Source organism: Ambystoma mexicanum, chromosome 5p, assembly GCF_040938575.1.
Source record: "Ambystoma mexicanum isolate Mex_15411 chromosome 5p, UKY_AmexF1_1, whole genome shotgun sequence".
Classification (NCBI taxonomy): domain Eukaryota; kingdom Metazoa; phylum Chordata; class Amphibia; order Caudata; family Ambystomatidae; genus Ambystoma; species Ambystoma mexicanum.
Genome location: NC_090930.1, coordinates 1115484893 through 1115500959, shown reverse-complemented (window position 1 = coordinate 1115500959; position 16067 = coordinate 1115484893). Strand labels below are relative to the sequence as shown.

Genomic DNA, 16067 nt, shown 5'->3' with positions numbered 1-16067 from the left:
AAGCTCAGTTTTATTCCTTGTATGCCAAATCTTTATTTGAAAAAGTGTATAAAGCATTATATCTAGAAGTCATTTAAAGCATACACCACTCTCTCCGGGCAATCATGATGTTAGATCACTATGGTGGTGACTGGCAGAGGTTAAATAAAACTCTTAACCTAACATATTGGGTCCTTGAGTGGGACAGAAGGTTATGGTGTGCATCTCACGTGGAAGTACATTTGTGGTAACTGTGAAGGCATCAGTAAGCAAGACCCAGACAACAGATTCAGAATTTAAATAAAACACTTTATTAACTTAAATGTCAGGTTGGAAAAAGGCCTAACTTGTCCTATTGCTTAGGTGTGATTTCCCAACCGAAATGGAACGAAGGATAGTCTGAGTCAAAGAGTACAACTGAAGCATCCATCTGTGTTCAAAATATTTGCTTGCCCTTACAATTAATCTATACAATGTGTAGGGATGTTAGCAACCAAAGGAAACTGTGTACAACATAAAGTACTGAGATTCTTCTTGCTCACAGCAGCTCCCTTCCCCAAGTATAAAACAGTTCCAACAAAAGTCTCAAAGTTACCTTCCTCAAACCTCAAGATGATACAGTTTTAGCCAATACTCTGGGATCCCTTCTTCAATTTTAAAGCAACACAGTTCCAAACACAAAATCACCTTGAGACTCCGTTCCCAAGGCAGTAAATGTTTCAAGTCTCAGGGTTCCCTTCCCCAAAGACTTTGTTTCAGTACCACAAAATATCCTTTGTCTTCTTAAGGCTCTTTGCCACACTTGCACCCTCTTTTAATGGTTGATTTTCATGTCAATATCTCGGCTGTGTTAAGACTAAACTTCAGAGTTCCAGTTAATTCTGCTTTCAAAGTATATTTCTGTTATGTGTAGTTTTCACACAATGTAATATTCAATTTGCTTCTCAAGTTCATTGTAAAAGTCAAATTTTAGAATTCAGCAGATAATGACTTTACTTGGATTTAAAGGTGCATTCTTTTTATAATCCTGCATATAGTGGTTTTACTTGAAATTAAAGTTCATTTCACTTCTAAAATCAACATGTTTTATTTGTAAAGTTTGCATTCAGTTCGGTATTTAGTAGGGATGGGTTGTACGCGTAACACACTTTCAACTCAACCCGCAGTTAAATATTCTTTTTAGTTTGCTTCAAACAAAATGACCAGCACTCAGAGACCTTTGAAAACACGTTTCCTCAAACATGCGACCACTCTGCTACAAATTATTCCTATAAAAAAGTTCAAACGCTCGTGCATCGGGTTTCTCCCGCATTAGAAACTCAGTGGTCACGTTCCTAGCTTTCCCAGCAGCACGGGACACAGCCTTCTGCTTTTCAAGTCAGGGCTCCAACTCCTGCCACTCAGGCACTCCTGTGTTGACCTCTGAGCACAGGAGAACAAGCATCTTGAACTTAAGGGGGAGGGACAGCCTCTCCACACGGCTCCCCTCGTAACGTTCAGTCTGATCCACAGAGCCCCAGCACCTACGATCCCCCGAGACTTGCACCAGCCTTCCTGATGCTTCTCCTGATGCTCTCAAACAATTTGGTCTCCCAGTCGTCCACCCAGTCGCTCTACCAGTGGCCCTCTTTGCTGCTGGGCTGGTCTCCTTTTATACACCTGCAGCCCCTCGACAGGCTGCAGGTGTGGATGTCCAATTAGCCCTGCTTGACCACAATCAACAGGACATGCCTGACCCTTACAGCTCTTAGCAGGCATCTTCCTCGTTCCAGTACTAGAGTGGTAAAAGAGTGTAGTCTTCATTACTCTTAGTTGCCTCTTCTTCATCCCAGTATTGTCATATGTGATGAAATGAGGGGAACTGGCTTATAACAGCGCAGGAAGGTTGGCAAACAGTTGGGTTGGAAATCAGGAAAAGGGGGATACAGCATGTCCCATCCAAGGGTACCCCACTCCCAATCCCCAAGTAACCTGCACCCAGGTGATCCTCCCTCACTTCTCCGCCCCAGCCCCAGGATCCAAGAGCAATGGCCTTTCCCTGGCCACTTGCGAGAAGGTTTCAAGGGGGCTAGGAGGGAGAAAACCCTCAGGTTTCTCACACAAGCCTTATATTAGCTTCTGGTTCCCTAGAGTCGGCGTTCATTCCTTTATGCATGAAACCTTACAGCTGCTTCTAGCTCCTGCTCATCAAATCATTATTTCGATCCCTGCAGGTCATTGACCAATTGAAACTCAGAGAGGTATCCGGTAAAACACTGGCAGATATAAGACTGGCAATGCAGAGGAATGTCTAGGGATGGTGCAGGATTCATGATGATTTTCTTTCTCATACATTTGTAAAGCAATTTCTGGTCCCATTACATTGCATTAGCTGAACTGAGAGAGGAACACACAGAAAGGCAAAATATTTAGGGTGCTGCAAACCAGAGGGTGAGAGGGGGAGATCAAGGTCCGGGCACAAAAAAGAATGCATGAAAACATGTTTTTAGGCCAGCGAAAAGAAATCTGCATCATCCCATATACTTTATAAGATACAGCAAAAAAATATTCTAAAAAGAAGACTGAGTGGAGGGGAATATTTTGATATAATTTGGAAATATTAGAAACAAGCATGCACCCATAAATTAGGCCTCATGCTTACTATCCGGTACAAATTAAGCCAGAATGCAGGAAATGCAGATACTTCTACAACACCATGCAGAGAATGGATACTTCATCTTCAACCTTAAAACCTCCAGCGGTGCCTTCATCTAGCCCCATCTAAATCAAGACAGTTCCGTCCTTACTGACATGTAAGCATTGAATGCATGTGATTTCTTCGAATATATCTCTCCTAACGAAGATTTCACTGAATCCATTTCACCGAAAAACAAAATCTACTTTTTTTCATGCAGAGGGAGACCCCATGCAGCCCCTCCTCACCCCTCCCTACCCTAACTTATACCCTTACCCCACATCCCACTATTATGCATTACACCATTACCCCTACCATTGCCTGTGAAATATATTTGGTGAAATCTCATTAGGGGAAATGGTATTCAGTGAAATCTACGGTAACGTAAGCATTGATCCTTTAAAGTGGACGCGTGCTCATTGGCTGTAGGTCTGCAAACATAAACCTATGGCTATTTGTAAAAGCTAAATGAAGTGCTCACTGTAAAGCTTATCCTTTGAGAAGTGAAATTAAAGTCCACAGGCAGAGCTATCTCCAACCCCCATCAATAAATCTACCCAGTTGGATAGCATAACAGTTTCCCTAATGATCATTAATATTTGAAATACTGAAATTAATCAATGCTGCTTTAGTACATGTATTCATCATTGGTTTGCATGAAACTTCAACTTTTGATGCATCAAAAAAAAATAATGGAAAACAAGACAAGACTTCTTTGTACTGACCCGACAGGTCAACTTTTTTGCTCGATAGACGATCTCCCCATTGTTGTCCATAACTTCAAGGCTTCCGCTCTCGCTGGAATTCTCAGAAGAGTCATCATCTCCCATTAAACACTCTGGCACAGCACCAGTGACACGCATCACTTCTACGTGAAGTCGTCCAGCGACCTAAAGTGTGCGGATAACAAATATTAACCATGTGCCACAATGGCCTGTTTTATATGCAACATATGCAACATAAATTGGCACAATTAATGAGTGACAAGCAAGTTAACGACCTGCAAGACAAACTGTTCACCATGATATCGGTTTTACAGTCACATGCAATAAAACATTCCTGCCATTAAGTCATAGGATTTCGAATTGGTTGCATTACTTCTCTCACACTTAAATATTGAAAGAAGCCCTGGACATGTCAGACATGTAACACTCCTATGTAAAGTGCATATCAAAATGATTTGCAGTGATTGTCTCAACACCCTGGGTAGGATGGCCAGGTTGCATCAGAATCCTAAACAGATAAAGGTGCAGTGAGTTACTGGTGTCTTTTTCAGCATGAATCTGTTAATCAATCAAATGCAATGGACAAATTGCCAGGTAGTATCCCATTAACACAGGAGGGCTCCGACATTTCAGAAATAGCAAATGCTAAGAATGAATTCCTATTTCTAGGTCAACTTTATAGGGTCTGCAACTTTTTGCTCCCCCCCCCATCTTTTTGGCAGAACCGACTTCTTTTTGATGTGTAGAGGGACTTCTAAGGAAGATCCCCTTCCGTTGTAACCCTTTTACCTTACTAAGGTATATGGTATTGGGTTATCCATAAGACCACCAGACCGAACGCCACCCTATTTTTACCCTAGGGTGATTATATCACCCTACATTCGTTTTAGGGAGTAGGTTGGTGGCAGCTGTACTTTAGTTTTGGATTCACCAGTGGGGCAAGGCACGGTACTGCACTGGTAGCCATTGTGGCACCAATGTGTTCTTTTTAAATCTCAGTCATGTTCTAGGTTAGTGCTCAATTTGTTTTGTGAGTGGCAGTCATACTGACCTACTTACCAGTATGCTTGTGCATCTGACCCTTTGCCTCAGCCCCTCTACTGATTGGTGGTGGGCCTTTGGCCCTGTTTTGCAGTGGGTTTTAAGTCTCTGGCCGGCCTCTTCCTCTGTCTCTCTTGTGGTTTCATTCTGCAACTTTCAAGAAGCATATCTGCTGACCTACTGCAATTTCTGCACTTTTTGCCATTTCTAAACTCTCACTGCGCCACAGTGGTTAAGTGCAGTAGAATGTGTATTTCTCTTGGGGGTCCAGTCGGGGCTTCCTGATTTGTCCTGCTGCCTTCCCTCATCTGCTGGGTCAATCCTTCCATACTGGAACTTTTTTCTAGGTGCTTACCACCGCACTTTCTGCCATTTACCACCAGGATCATCTGCTTGGCTATTGGCCACGGCTATCGCCTATGAGTGTGCTGGGACACCAACACCACACCCAAACTAACTAGCCATTATCTCTGTACAGGGATGATTCGCTGGACTGCCATCCTTCTCGTGTCCAACTAGCCACACAAATGCATCTTCGCATGCTCCCTCGTCTTCCCGAGTCGTCCTCACCAGATTTCTTCATTCCTGGCATGAAAGTCGCTGTTATGGGAAGACCATTTGTTCCTTTCTTTCTTTGGTTGTGGCGTTTGTTGCAGGCACAGGGTTCAAGCCCCTGGGCATTGGATCCTGTAATCCGCATCTAGGAAAGAAGGCTGTACTTACCCTATTTGTTTCATTGTGCTAGAGCAGTTTTTGCAGAAACCTCCACTCTGAGCAATGAAACCTCTGGATCAGGGGGAGGGCAATTATTAAAGATACTCACCCTCAGGGGTCCATCTGTCTGGGGTCTAGATTCACTGGGGCCGAGTCTCAACCACATTTCCTCTGGCATACATTGTGGGTCCTCCTACTTTGCTGCATCTTCCTATGTGGTGGCTAGTTCATCCGCCGACCACTATATTTCTGGATTGGGGTCGTCTGGTCCTCTGTAAGGTTGTCTGCCAGAGAATCCACACCTATGGGGTAAAACAGAAGAAAGGACCACCACTGTGGTGACCCCAGTACACAATGCAAAAATGGCCAATCCAAGGAAACAGTGAAAGTCGACTCTCATGGAGGAAACAAAGAAATTGGTTCTGCTAGGTCCCGCTTTATAGTGGAGTGCAGCAAGTGCAGCAGTATGCTTCTTATTTCATAAGTTGAGGATCTGCAGAATCCCAAGGCTCCACTCAGGACAGTGACCAATGCAGCAAGGTAGCCTAGGAAGAAGCTGGCCAGCCCACACTATGGTTCTGGGACACTTGCAAAAACTTCGAAGAGAAGGGTCCTCAAGCAGGGGTTCTTCCCACTGGTACAAGGGTTTGAAGCACTGATAAAGGCCTTCCGGACATCAGCAAAGGAGGAGGGCTTCACTGGGTCTGTTGAAGAAAGTACTGCTAGCTTTCAACAACAAGTTCTGGGTCTTTAGCAGGATGCTCCCCTTCATTGGGGTCTTGGTGCCAATGATTATCTGAAGAATGGCTGCAGGAGTCTTTCATTCAGGAGTTGAGCTGGGGTCACCCTGAAGCCCACCAATGGTAAGGATCTGCAACATTCAAATAGGCACAGGTTGTTCAACCCTGGACACCCTCTGGCCAAACATCTGCCCAGCAACAGGTACATTTTGGAATGGATGTTGACTGGGAACACACAGTCCCACCTCAACATCCAGCCATTCATTAAAAAACACCACTTTGCAGGAGTTTTCACCAGGAAAGGGCACTCCATAGAAGGCATTTCCGGCCCTGTGCAGACAGGAAGAAGTCCAAACAAGATAGCCAAAGGACAGGCAAACAACTTATGGCACAGTCATTTTAGAGTATATGGTACTCTAATGTAAGCAGTAAAATAAACAAGACAATAAAAATGAACACGTTTGAAAGGTTTCTGCTACCACCAGCGCATACTAGACACATCATGTTACTAACCACAAAGTTACAAAAAACTAAGCTGCATGCACACAAAGTGTCTCTACCAAACTTCATTGCAATGTGTGCAGGAAAAAAATAAACAGAAATGTACAATGGAGAACAGAGTTCTCCTGCAATGATGGGCATAGGGACTGATGTAAGGAACTCATGGTGGCAACAGTAAAGACAGACACAAGTGATCACAGTTCAAGGGTGTTTATTAAACTGTATGCAGGTTAGAAAAACGCCTAATCTAAACCTAAATCTAAGATGGGAGCAAGCGTCGACTACCAAATGAAAATAAGGCGGCCCTAGTGGTGTTGTGTCAAATAAAAAGGGCCTATATTAAGAAAAACCTATTGCCAATACTTACACTAATACAAAAAGGGTGTGGGATAGTTTTCAAGAAAAGAAAGAAGTGCTCATAAATAATACGTCATGATGTGGTAGCTTGGGTCTCCCTTCCCCACGTTTTAAGCACGGGGTAAGGTGGGATCTTGGAGCACAGCACACACTCGAGCTTTACCAGCACACGTCGACCGTTCCGTTTTAGCTTATCAGGAGCCTCGATGGCCAAGTCTCTTTTACCAGCTAATCTCTTGCCTTTGAGGGTTGGAAAATAAACAAAATAAGTTCAGTTCTAAATTTTCGTTGGGTGATGGTGTCAGCACTGGGACCCCTTTTCTGGGCACAGACCCCTCTCGAATCTCAGCCTCCCTCTGCCAGGTTCACTATGGCTCTCGATTAGGGCGATAATGGTTCACCCTTGGGTCCCCCTCTTCTGGTCGCTGACCATTGTTCCTCATTTTGTTGGGTGATAGCTTTTTCACCCCATGGATCTTCCTCTTCCGGGTTTGGCTCCCCAAAACAGTTCCTATCAGTATCAGGGCCTTCGGTGGTTGTGGTGTCTCTTGGTTCAGATGGGGCCTGTTAGGTTTACAAAAACAACTAACAAAAGTTCCCTTCGGATTGCACTGGAGGTGATTGCTCTTCACTTCTGGGTCCCCCTCTTCTTGGCGCTAACCCCTCTTGAATATTAGCCTCCCTCTGCCAGGTTCACTATGGCTTTCTTTTCACTTTAGCGGGATTCACTTCTTAATGTCTTTTCATAGTGCACATCCCTCTGCCGGGTTCACTCTTGTCAACACACTGTTTCTTGGGACTTTAGACTTTCCCCTCTTTTCTGTCATCCATCCGCCGGTTTCACTCTTGCCACTGCATCTTTGCTTTTACTTTCAATGCTTGCGGGATTCACTTCCCTTGCTTTCTCATGATGCAGGATTCACTTCCCTTGCTTTCTCTACAGTTCTTAGGTCAAAGGCTTTCGAGTGTAAGGGGATATTGCTAGATCTCCTGTATGACCACTTTTCCCTATCCTGGCGGCTCTCCTGTGGCATTCTGGTATCTGCAGTTTCAATCAAGATGGAATCAACCAAAGTCTCCCGAGTCAGCACCCATGTGGTGCTGGTTCCCCCTTCGGCTGGCCTTCCTTTAACACTTCTGCATTTCCTTTGAACTTCTCTTAATATGCCACGTTGCGACTTTCATTCACCACAGCCTGGTTCTCATCGGCGCTCCCTTCGACTCACCAGCTGTGATAAACCGCCTAGCTTTCCTCGTGACTGGAGTCCAGGTCAGTACCATGGTAGCAGGAGTCTCCTTTGCTCCCGCTTATCAGCGTTGACACGCTCCGTGTACCGTTGACATTTGCTTCAGCACACTTGGGCTATTTTCTTCGGTCTTACGATTACTCCTCCAGGGGCTTTGCAGGTTTTTGACAAAAAGGGCAAGGTCATGTCTCTCCTCGTCAGCCTCTCGCTATTTGCAGCCTTTCTCCTCCTCTTGAACTGCCAAGCCTGGATAGCTGTCTCGTCGTGCAGTCTGCCTTGCTCGTAGTGTGATCTTGTGCTCCACCTTTTATTCCTGTGGGGAAAGGAAAGGGCTGTCAGGTGTGTGCGATTCTGGTGGATTGCCTGACGCTGCCTGACCCTTGTGTCGGGACATGTCAGGTAAATAGTTTTAACATCAGTTTTTACCGTGCAAGCAAGTGTTTGTGTGGGAAAAAGAGGGTGGTAGGATTTTTGAGCATCCTATGATGTAGGATGGAGAAAAGGTATTTTCGGACAGATGAGATTGGTGGGGTGTGTGAAACAAACGAGAATGACTGGAGCCCTTACCGCGACCTGAATAGGGGGGATTGTGGGAAAGGTAGTGTGTTGTCAAAGTAGACTCGGAAAATAAAAAAGGAGAAGAATGACGCATAGTATTCAGATATGAAACGGGGATTCTGGGATATATACTTTTTGGGTGCAAATGGGTTTGGGACCTTAGAGGATTGGTTATGTCTGGGCGGGATAGTTTTAATGGGAGGAGGCAAGGTAGATATATTATAACCCATAAAGATCTCAGGGATCTCGTCGTCCTCTCTTTCTTCCTCTCTGATGTCATACTGCGTCTCACATGGGGCGTTCTCCCAAGTATAACCCCAAGCTCCCCTACCCACATGATCCTCCCTCGCTCGTCCACCCCCAGGGTTGGGATCTGAGAGTGCCAGCCCTTCCCTGGCCACCTGAATAAGTGATTCTCGAGGTCCACTCAGGGGAATACCCTCAGGTTTCTCACACTGATCAGTGCCCTCAAATCAGGTGAGCTAGTAGCAAGGCAAGTAAAATGGCTTCACTTGCCACAGAAGTCAGAACAGGTTACAAAAAATAGAAAAAACTAAGTGTCCCATTTATGTCTTTGGAGGGATAGAAGCAAAAAGAAAATCTTTCCTAACAATTGGCATTATAGGCTGTGCCAAATTGAGTACTTTTATGGGGAATATGTGCACATTTAGGCACAACCTAAACCTGTTTCATTACAGTGCAATTACTGGCATTATGTGCAAAGCCAACTAGAGTGTTTTTCTAACGTGGGAATAGTGGCATATATTGCCAGCATGAACTAGCCAACATGAGTGCCTACTTATGAGGAAATGCTGGCATATATTGGTACAAGCATCACAAGCTGGTTTTCTTAAACCACCAAATATGAACCACTTTGACTGATTTTAAAATGTTTGTTTAGGTGGGGGGATAGACCCCCCCCCGAACCCAACTTGTTTGGTAGGGGAACCATCTCTGCACTCGGTCGTTTAAACACACAATATTTACGCCACCCATGACCAATTAATGCAGCATTTCATCAACCTATTGTCTTGTCTTGAGCTTTGCTTTTTAATATGCTTGTTTTTTCTTCAAACTACACTTCTTTTGGTTGATCAAAACAGGTGAAAAATCAGCCTTAAGGTGGCACTAATTTTACTGTGAGAATATAACTGACCCAATAGAGGAGCCTTCCATAGTCGGCAACCACAACAGACAACTTTGGATCCAGCCACAAGAATTCAAAAATCATTTGCTGTTTCACACTGCAAACTTGTAAGGAGGGTTTTTCAAAGTCACTACCTGGTGTAGGACTTGGAAAAGCCAACCTACGTTAAGTAAGCCATCAAGCAGCAAGGTACTGTTGTTTAGTATAGTTAACACTTAGCAGACCTGATAAGGAAAAGACTCACACATGTAAGTTGTAAAACTAGCAACATTTACTATAATACTACACTATGACCCACTTTAAATATCTCAAGGTAAGTAAAATACTTTAGTACATGTCTACAACTCACAGTTCGGTAACCCACTATGAGTTACACCGTACTTTATAATACCAAGCAGCTATTCACACAATATAATGTATTCAATAAAGTAGAGAGAACAGATATTAGCAAATATCAATGCTTAGGCCTTGTGGACTACATTGTCCCACTGAATAGAATTTCTCCATAACCAAGCTGCGCTTAAGCAGAAATAGCAAAATAGCTGCACTGGCTCCAATGAGCACCATTGCACCAGAACTGCATTTTGCAGCAACAAAAAGATGGCTGCACTGTTTTGCCAAGCGCCATTGGGCAAGATGGAACAGAAAGCACCCGAGAAAGGCTACTAGGGTTTGTTCTTGTTTGTCTTAAAGAAATGGAGTGAAAAAGCAGCGCTGCTTTGCTGCAAGCCCAAAATTCCCATTGAAAAAGGGAGTATGTCACTTCTAAAATGATGCCGCTCCAATGCTATTTTTCCCTGTCTTCACCAAACTGCTTTTATCAAAAAGACCATGTCACGCCCAGCCATATTCACATTGTGCTCCATCAGAAAAGAGGCTTATTCCTGAATGGCACGCTGTGCCAGCCAAACCTGAGAAAATCAACCAAAGCTTTCCTTCAGCGATACGGTAAACGCTTAAATTGTGCACATGTCAATTTCATGGAGACCTTTGCTTGGTATAGGCTGTTGTGTAAAACAAGCTGGCTACAGTTACAGAACCATATTGGAAAGGCAGATGCAAAAACCGAATTTGAAAGGAATTTGCCCGCTTTCACCACATGTCAAAATTGGTCTTTGCAAACTAAAGAAGAAAATGCCTGTTGGAAGGTACTATGTTGAACAAAAACTTCTCCCTGCCTAGCAATGTGAAAGGGGATTGTGCTATGAAAAACCCTGTATCAGATGGTTCTATTCAGCGTGTTTTCTTCCAATTCATAGAAAAAATATATAAAATGAAATCTGCAGAGGCTGCATGTCAGCCCAAAAACAGGTTTCTGCTGAGAGGATACCAGAAACAAAAGGCCCCTCACAGTAGATACTGGCCCACCAGTGATAAATGCTACTTGGGCCAGACTTTGGTCTGGGCTGAGCCCTCTGACAATGGAACTTCTGGGACACGGAAGTGCGAGGTGAAAAGTCACACCGACCTGTGACTTCTAGAGGAAGCTTCAAAGAACATCTCCATGACAACCCTGGGGTGAGGGGGTAGCCTTGGAAAGGCATGCCCATATATGGAAGACAATACTGACATTTGACTCCAAGGACTATGTTATTAATAAAAATGTTAAGAATTTTATCTTTGCCACAGGACTTTGCAAAAATTTGAACATTTAGCAGTTTAAATGTGATTTTATGGACTTTAATTTAAGACACTGTAGCTTCCCTTGACACCTTGGAAACAGAAATGGCAGATAATTGGTTATTATAAGGAAAGTATCCATGAGGCCATTGTGAAATTTAATACTTACATGCCTAATGATAATTCACACCCATGGATAAAGTTATAGAATTTTAAGTATTATAATTTTCACTGAAAAGCGCCAAAAACTGGTAGAAGGGCAAAACAATGTCTCACTGATGGCCGAGTTGGACTGGAATGGTCTGCATAAAATATGTAACCTGTTTATGTCATTTGCTAAGAGACTTCAACTGTATAAATGTACCATTTGCGGCAAAATCGGATTTTAGCTAAAGTAACTTTGGGAGGTTTTGAACATTATAAAACTCACATCATAAATCTGGCATCCTGCTCTTGAAATCCAACCAGCTGAGAGAGAGAGGCGGGGACTAGCACCCTTGACCAATCCAGTGGTTTAGAGGCGTGTTTAGCTAAGCCTGCCCAGCCATATACTTCTATGATGTCACTATGCATTATAAATAAGAGTCCATGACAGAGCTCCAGACAGACACTCTCTCCTAAATTTCCTGCGCCGGTGGTCCTGATCTCCATTCATTTTGCGGATTCCAGATTTTCCTTACAAGGCCAAAACATTGCTGACCCTACTCCAGAGCCCACTGCAAAACCCAATCATAGCTGATTCCTACTCCAGCAAGGCCATTGATCCAGGAAAAAACACTAATATCCCATTAACAAAAAGGGGAAAGTGATGATACCTTTTGCATCCTGAAATCAGACCGGCTTGCGGCACACTAACTGCATGCCCGCTGCAATCCTGCCATCCAGCTGTCCATAGCGTCAGGTGACCAGACCTTGCCCAGCTGTATTTTGCCAGGAGAGTCCGCTACCTGGTGACCCGAGACCTGGAGACCAGAACCGGTTGACTGTCCAAAAATCCCCAAAACTCAAAAGTGGACTGTGAGTATAATCCCCACCCCACAGAAAAACAGTTTACCTTGCCTTTGTCCTTATCCCATTCTCTAAGCAGTCATATTCATACCCTAGTAACTTGTTGAAACTGTTAGAATTATCTGTCTACCTGTCCTTGACTTTCTAAAGTACTAGTCCCATCTCTTTATTAATTTTGTCTTGTGTAAATCCTAAGCCTGTAGTCACATTCTGAGTGATCAGACAAGTTTCCGCTTAGGGTTTGACGCTGGGGTGATAAGGTTGAAGTCGCAAATCAACCTTGGATCTTACTGTGTACTTCTTTGGCAGTAAAGTCTGAATAGTGTAGTTTAAAGTAAACCTGTTCTTGTCTCAACTGATTTTCTTTCCCTCAAATTGACCCTTTTTCTATCTTGCATATCTCATCCAGTTATTTAGCTAGAGACCTTCCAGTTTTGTCTTGTCCCTGTGATATATATCTTCCCCCAGCCCCAAAACAGCACTCCAAATCAGAGTATTTCACCCGTTTTTCTTAAAAAACGTTTGGGTAATTTAAAGCGGGAATTGAGAAAATTGGAAGTTTTCCAACGTGTCATTTGGCTGCAGCATGCCCTAAACTTTCCACTTATTTTCGAATTGTATTCGATCCATTGCCTTGCGATTGCCAGTGATATAACATACATGCTATTGTGATAAAACATATGTATATTATAATTTAACCACACATTAATTATTTATTTGTAAAATTTGAGTGTTGTGGGGTGGCTAAGCAGCCGATGTAGTGAGACGTGCCGCCGAGGAGCTCTGGAGCGATCCTGACAAAATCCGACAAAACTAGCATAAATTGGTTCCAGAAGACAGCCAAAGTCTCTCCACAGAGACCAGAACACCTGCTGCCCACCCGGCGAAGCCCCGGCGAAAACCGGGCAGTGGAAAGGAAGATAGACCGCCGGAGAGGAAGCGTCCTGTGAAATCAAAATGGCGGGCACGCGAGTTGTGGGAGGACCCCGGCCGCGTAATACAGATTAAGCCGGAGCATCTACACGATCGGCGAGAAGGACACAACCCGCGCATAATGCAGAAACCAGTGCAGGGAAGACCCGAGTCTGAGTCAACCCCACTGCGTGGAGACCAGCGCGACCGGTGGAAGTGGGACGCAGATGCGGGAGAGGCCCGGAGGTGTAGACTGGGACGGCAGTACACAACCTACGGAGACCGGCGCCAACGGAGGAGGAGGAGGGCAAGACAGAGGAGACCAGAGGGCGCAGACTGGGATCAAAGCGTACACTCTCCAAACGGCCAACCCAGCCCGCGAAACCCAGTGAGGGGGTCAGAGGCATACGAAGCCACACCACAGAGAAGGCGGTGAGGCTGAAGGAAAGAGAACCCCTGTATCAATACTGAAGCCGAACCCCCAGTGCCGGCGAACCTACCCCGATATGGTGAGGTGACACCCGGAGCGCTCATACACAACGCAGGCAACATGAGGGCACACGCAGCAGGCACGGGAAAGGCCTGAGCCCGAGGCGACATCCGACAGCAAAAAGCTCTGGGAGCAACGAGGGCCCAACGTATATACCTGCCGGAAGAGTGTAATAACCCTATTACAAGGTCGAAGGTGCCCGAGAAACATACGCCGGAGAGACCCGCAAACACAGAGGAGCAGGAAGAGCAGGGAGGAGGAAGAAACAGGGGCCACGGCACGTGGGGCACAGCCAAGACTGGTACTGGCGACACAGGCAGAGGAAGGTACCCCTGTGATGCCAAACAAGAAAACAGAAGGGAAAACCAAGCAAATAAGCATGGAAACCTTTACGAAGGCATCCGGACACAAACTGTCGCCGTCAGCGGACAAGGCAGCAGCCGCGGATGACACCTCACACCCAGCGGAAGCCGCTAACGAAGGCACGATACTGGAGGCAATCGCCTCCATGAAAGCATCCCTCAAAAACAAAATGCACACAGCAATAGGGGCTCTGAAAGCATCTCTAGAAAATAAACTGGATACAGTAATGGTAGATGTGGGCCTCCTCCGCCAGGATGCAAGGAACTTAACATAGTGAGTGACGGAACAGCAGGTGCAGCAAAATACGGCAGGGGGTGCTGTAACGGAGACACAGATGTCGTAGGTTTTACAGAGAATCAAGGTTCTGGAAAGGAGAGCGGAAGATGCAGAGGGGAGAGCGCGGAGGAACAACATCCGTATAATTGGAATTCCGGAAGGTGAGGAAGGCAAAGACCCCACCGAGTACGTGGAAAACATGCTCCTCCAGGAGGTCGGAGCAGGTGTACTATCCCAGGGCTTTGTGGTAGAAAGAGCACACAGAGCCCTGACCTGAAGACCCTAGCCGGGTGCCCCCCCGAGAGCGATGATTGCTAGGATCATGAACTACAAAGACAGGGAAAAATACTAGCATTCTCAAGGGGGTGGGGGCAGGAGGGAATCATCAGAAACTCTTCCAAGATCACAATGTATCTGGACTATACGGCCATGGTTCAGATGCAACGGGCACAGTTCGGTCCAACAAGAGAACGCCTCAGGATCGCGGGGGTGAAATACATGCTCCTGTTCCCCGCTAAACTCAAGGTGATACACCAAGGCAAAACATGTTTTTTCGAGTCCACGGTTGGATGGACTCACAAGGCATCCCTCAGCTGAGGCAGAGAAATGCTAGCAATCCCGGAAATAGACCCCGATGAGGTGTAACAACGGCAACCTGGAACAAAGAAAATAAGCATTACATAAGTTAAAAGAAGCTAGAAGAAAGCATAGAGGAGCAATCAGCCCCACTTTAGCTGTGTTGGCTGAGAGAAGCGGCGCCCCCGGGAAGAATGAACTACCAGTTTGGATGTCAGTTTTAAGGCATCACGCTGAGGCGAGTCTGCCCCCCTCACAGGAGCATGACGAGAGAAGCGGCGGAGCCAGAGCAGGAGGAGGGTGGCTGGGCGTTAGTTTTCCAGTTTCTGTTGAAGTTAAGGACGTTGAATGGAGTGAATGGGCGGCACATGGCACAAACTACGGAAGGACTATTGCAAAGGACATTAAAATAATACAGACAATAAGCGACCGGAGTAACATGGGGCAGGAATCCTGTGACAGCAGCAGTGGCTGCATCAAGAGGCAAGGATCCAGGACCAGGACACCGAGGGAGATAGGTACGAGGAGACCAAAGGGCAGGGTGCAAGGACACAGCAGTGGGATAATGAAGCCAGGCAAACTGAGAAGATCATGGGACCAGACGAAATGACAATAGCTACCTGGAATGTGAGAGGACTCAATGCGTATGTCAAGAGACTTAGGGTTTATGCCTGGCTAAACTGGATGAAAATTAAGATAGCGGTGTTACAGGAGACACACCTAACAAGAGACAGACAGGCCAAGGTGGATAAGAAATGGGGAGGACAGAAATACAGCGCCACATATTTAAATTACGCACAAGGAGTACTAATAAGGATTGCCCCGGGGGTCCCGTTCCAGCTGCTCAAGCAGGAGACCGACACAGAGGGACGGCTGGTATTAGTGCATGGCATGCTAGAAAACAAAGAGGTGTGCCTGGTCAACACCTACGCACCGAATAATGATGCAACAGACTTCTTCAAAAAGCTAGCGCCCAAGTTAGCGCAATATAGGGAGGGTATGTTCATCTGGGCCGGCGAATTCAACTGCACCTTGAATCCCCTCCTCGACGGGTCTGATAATAAACACAAGAAGCCGGCGCCCCCAGCCAAAGAACTGCATAGGATCCTGGAGCAGCTACAGCTAGCGGACGTATGGAG

General features: G+C 45.5%; 1 protein-coding gene across 5 annotated transcripts in view; it reads right to left on the bottom strand.

Moving 5' to 3' along the window:
* Positions 1–16067, bottom strand: part of KIF13A (kinesin family member 13A) — a 2203773-nt gene that overhangs the window by 896564 nt on the left and 1291142 nt on the right. For all 5 annotated transcript variants that reach the window (XM_069613597.1, XM_069613593.1, XM_069613596.1 and 2 more), the window contains one exon: positions 3379–3543. In XM_069613597.1, coding sequence (XP_069469698.1) covers positions 3379–3543 — 165 coding nt within the window. The remainder of the gene's footprint in view (positions 1–3378; positions 3544–16067) is intronic.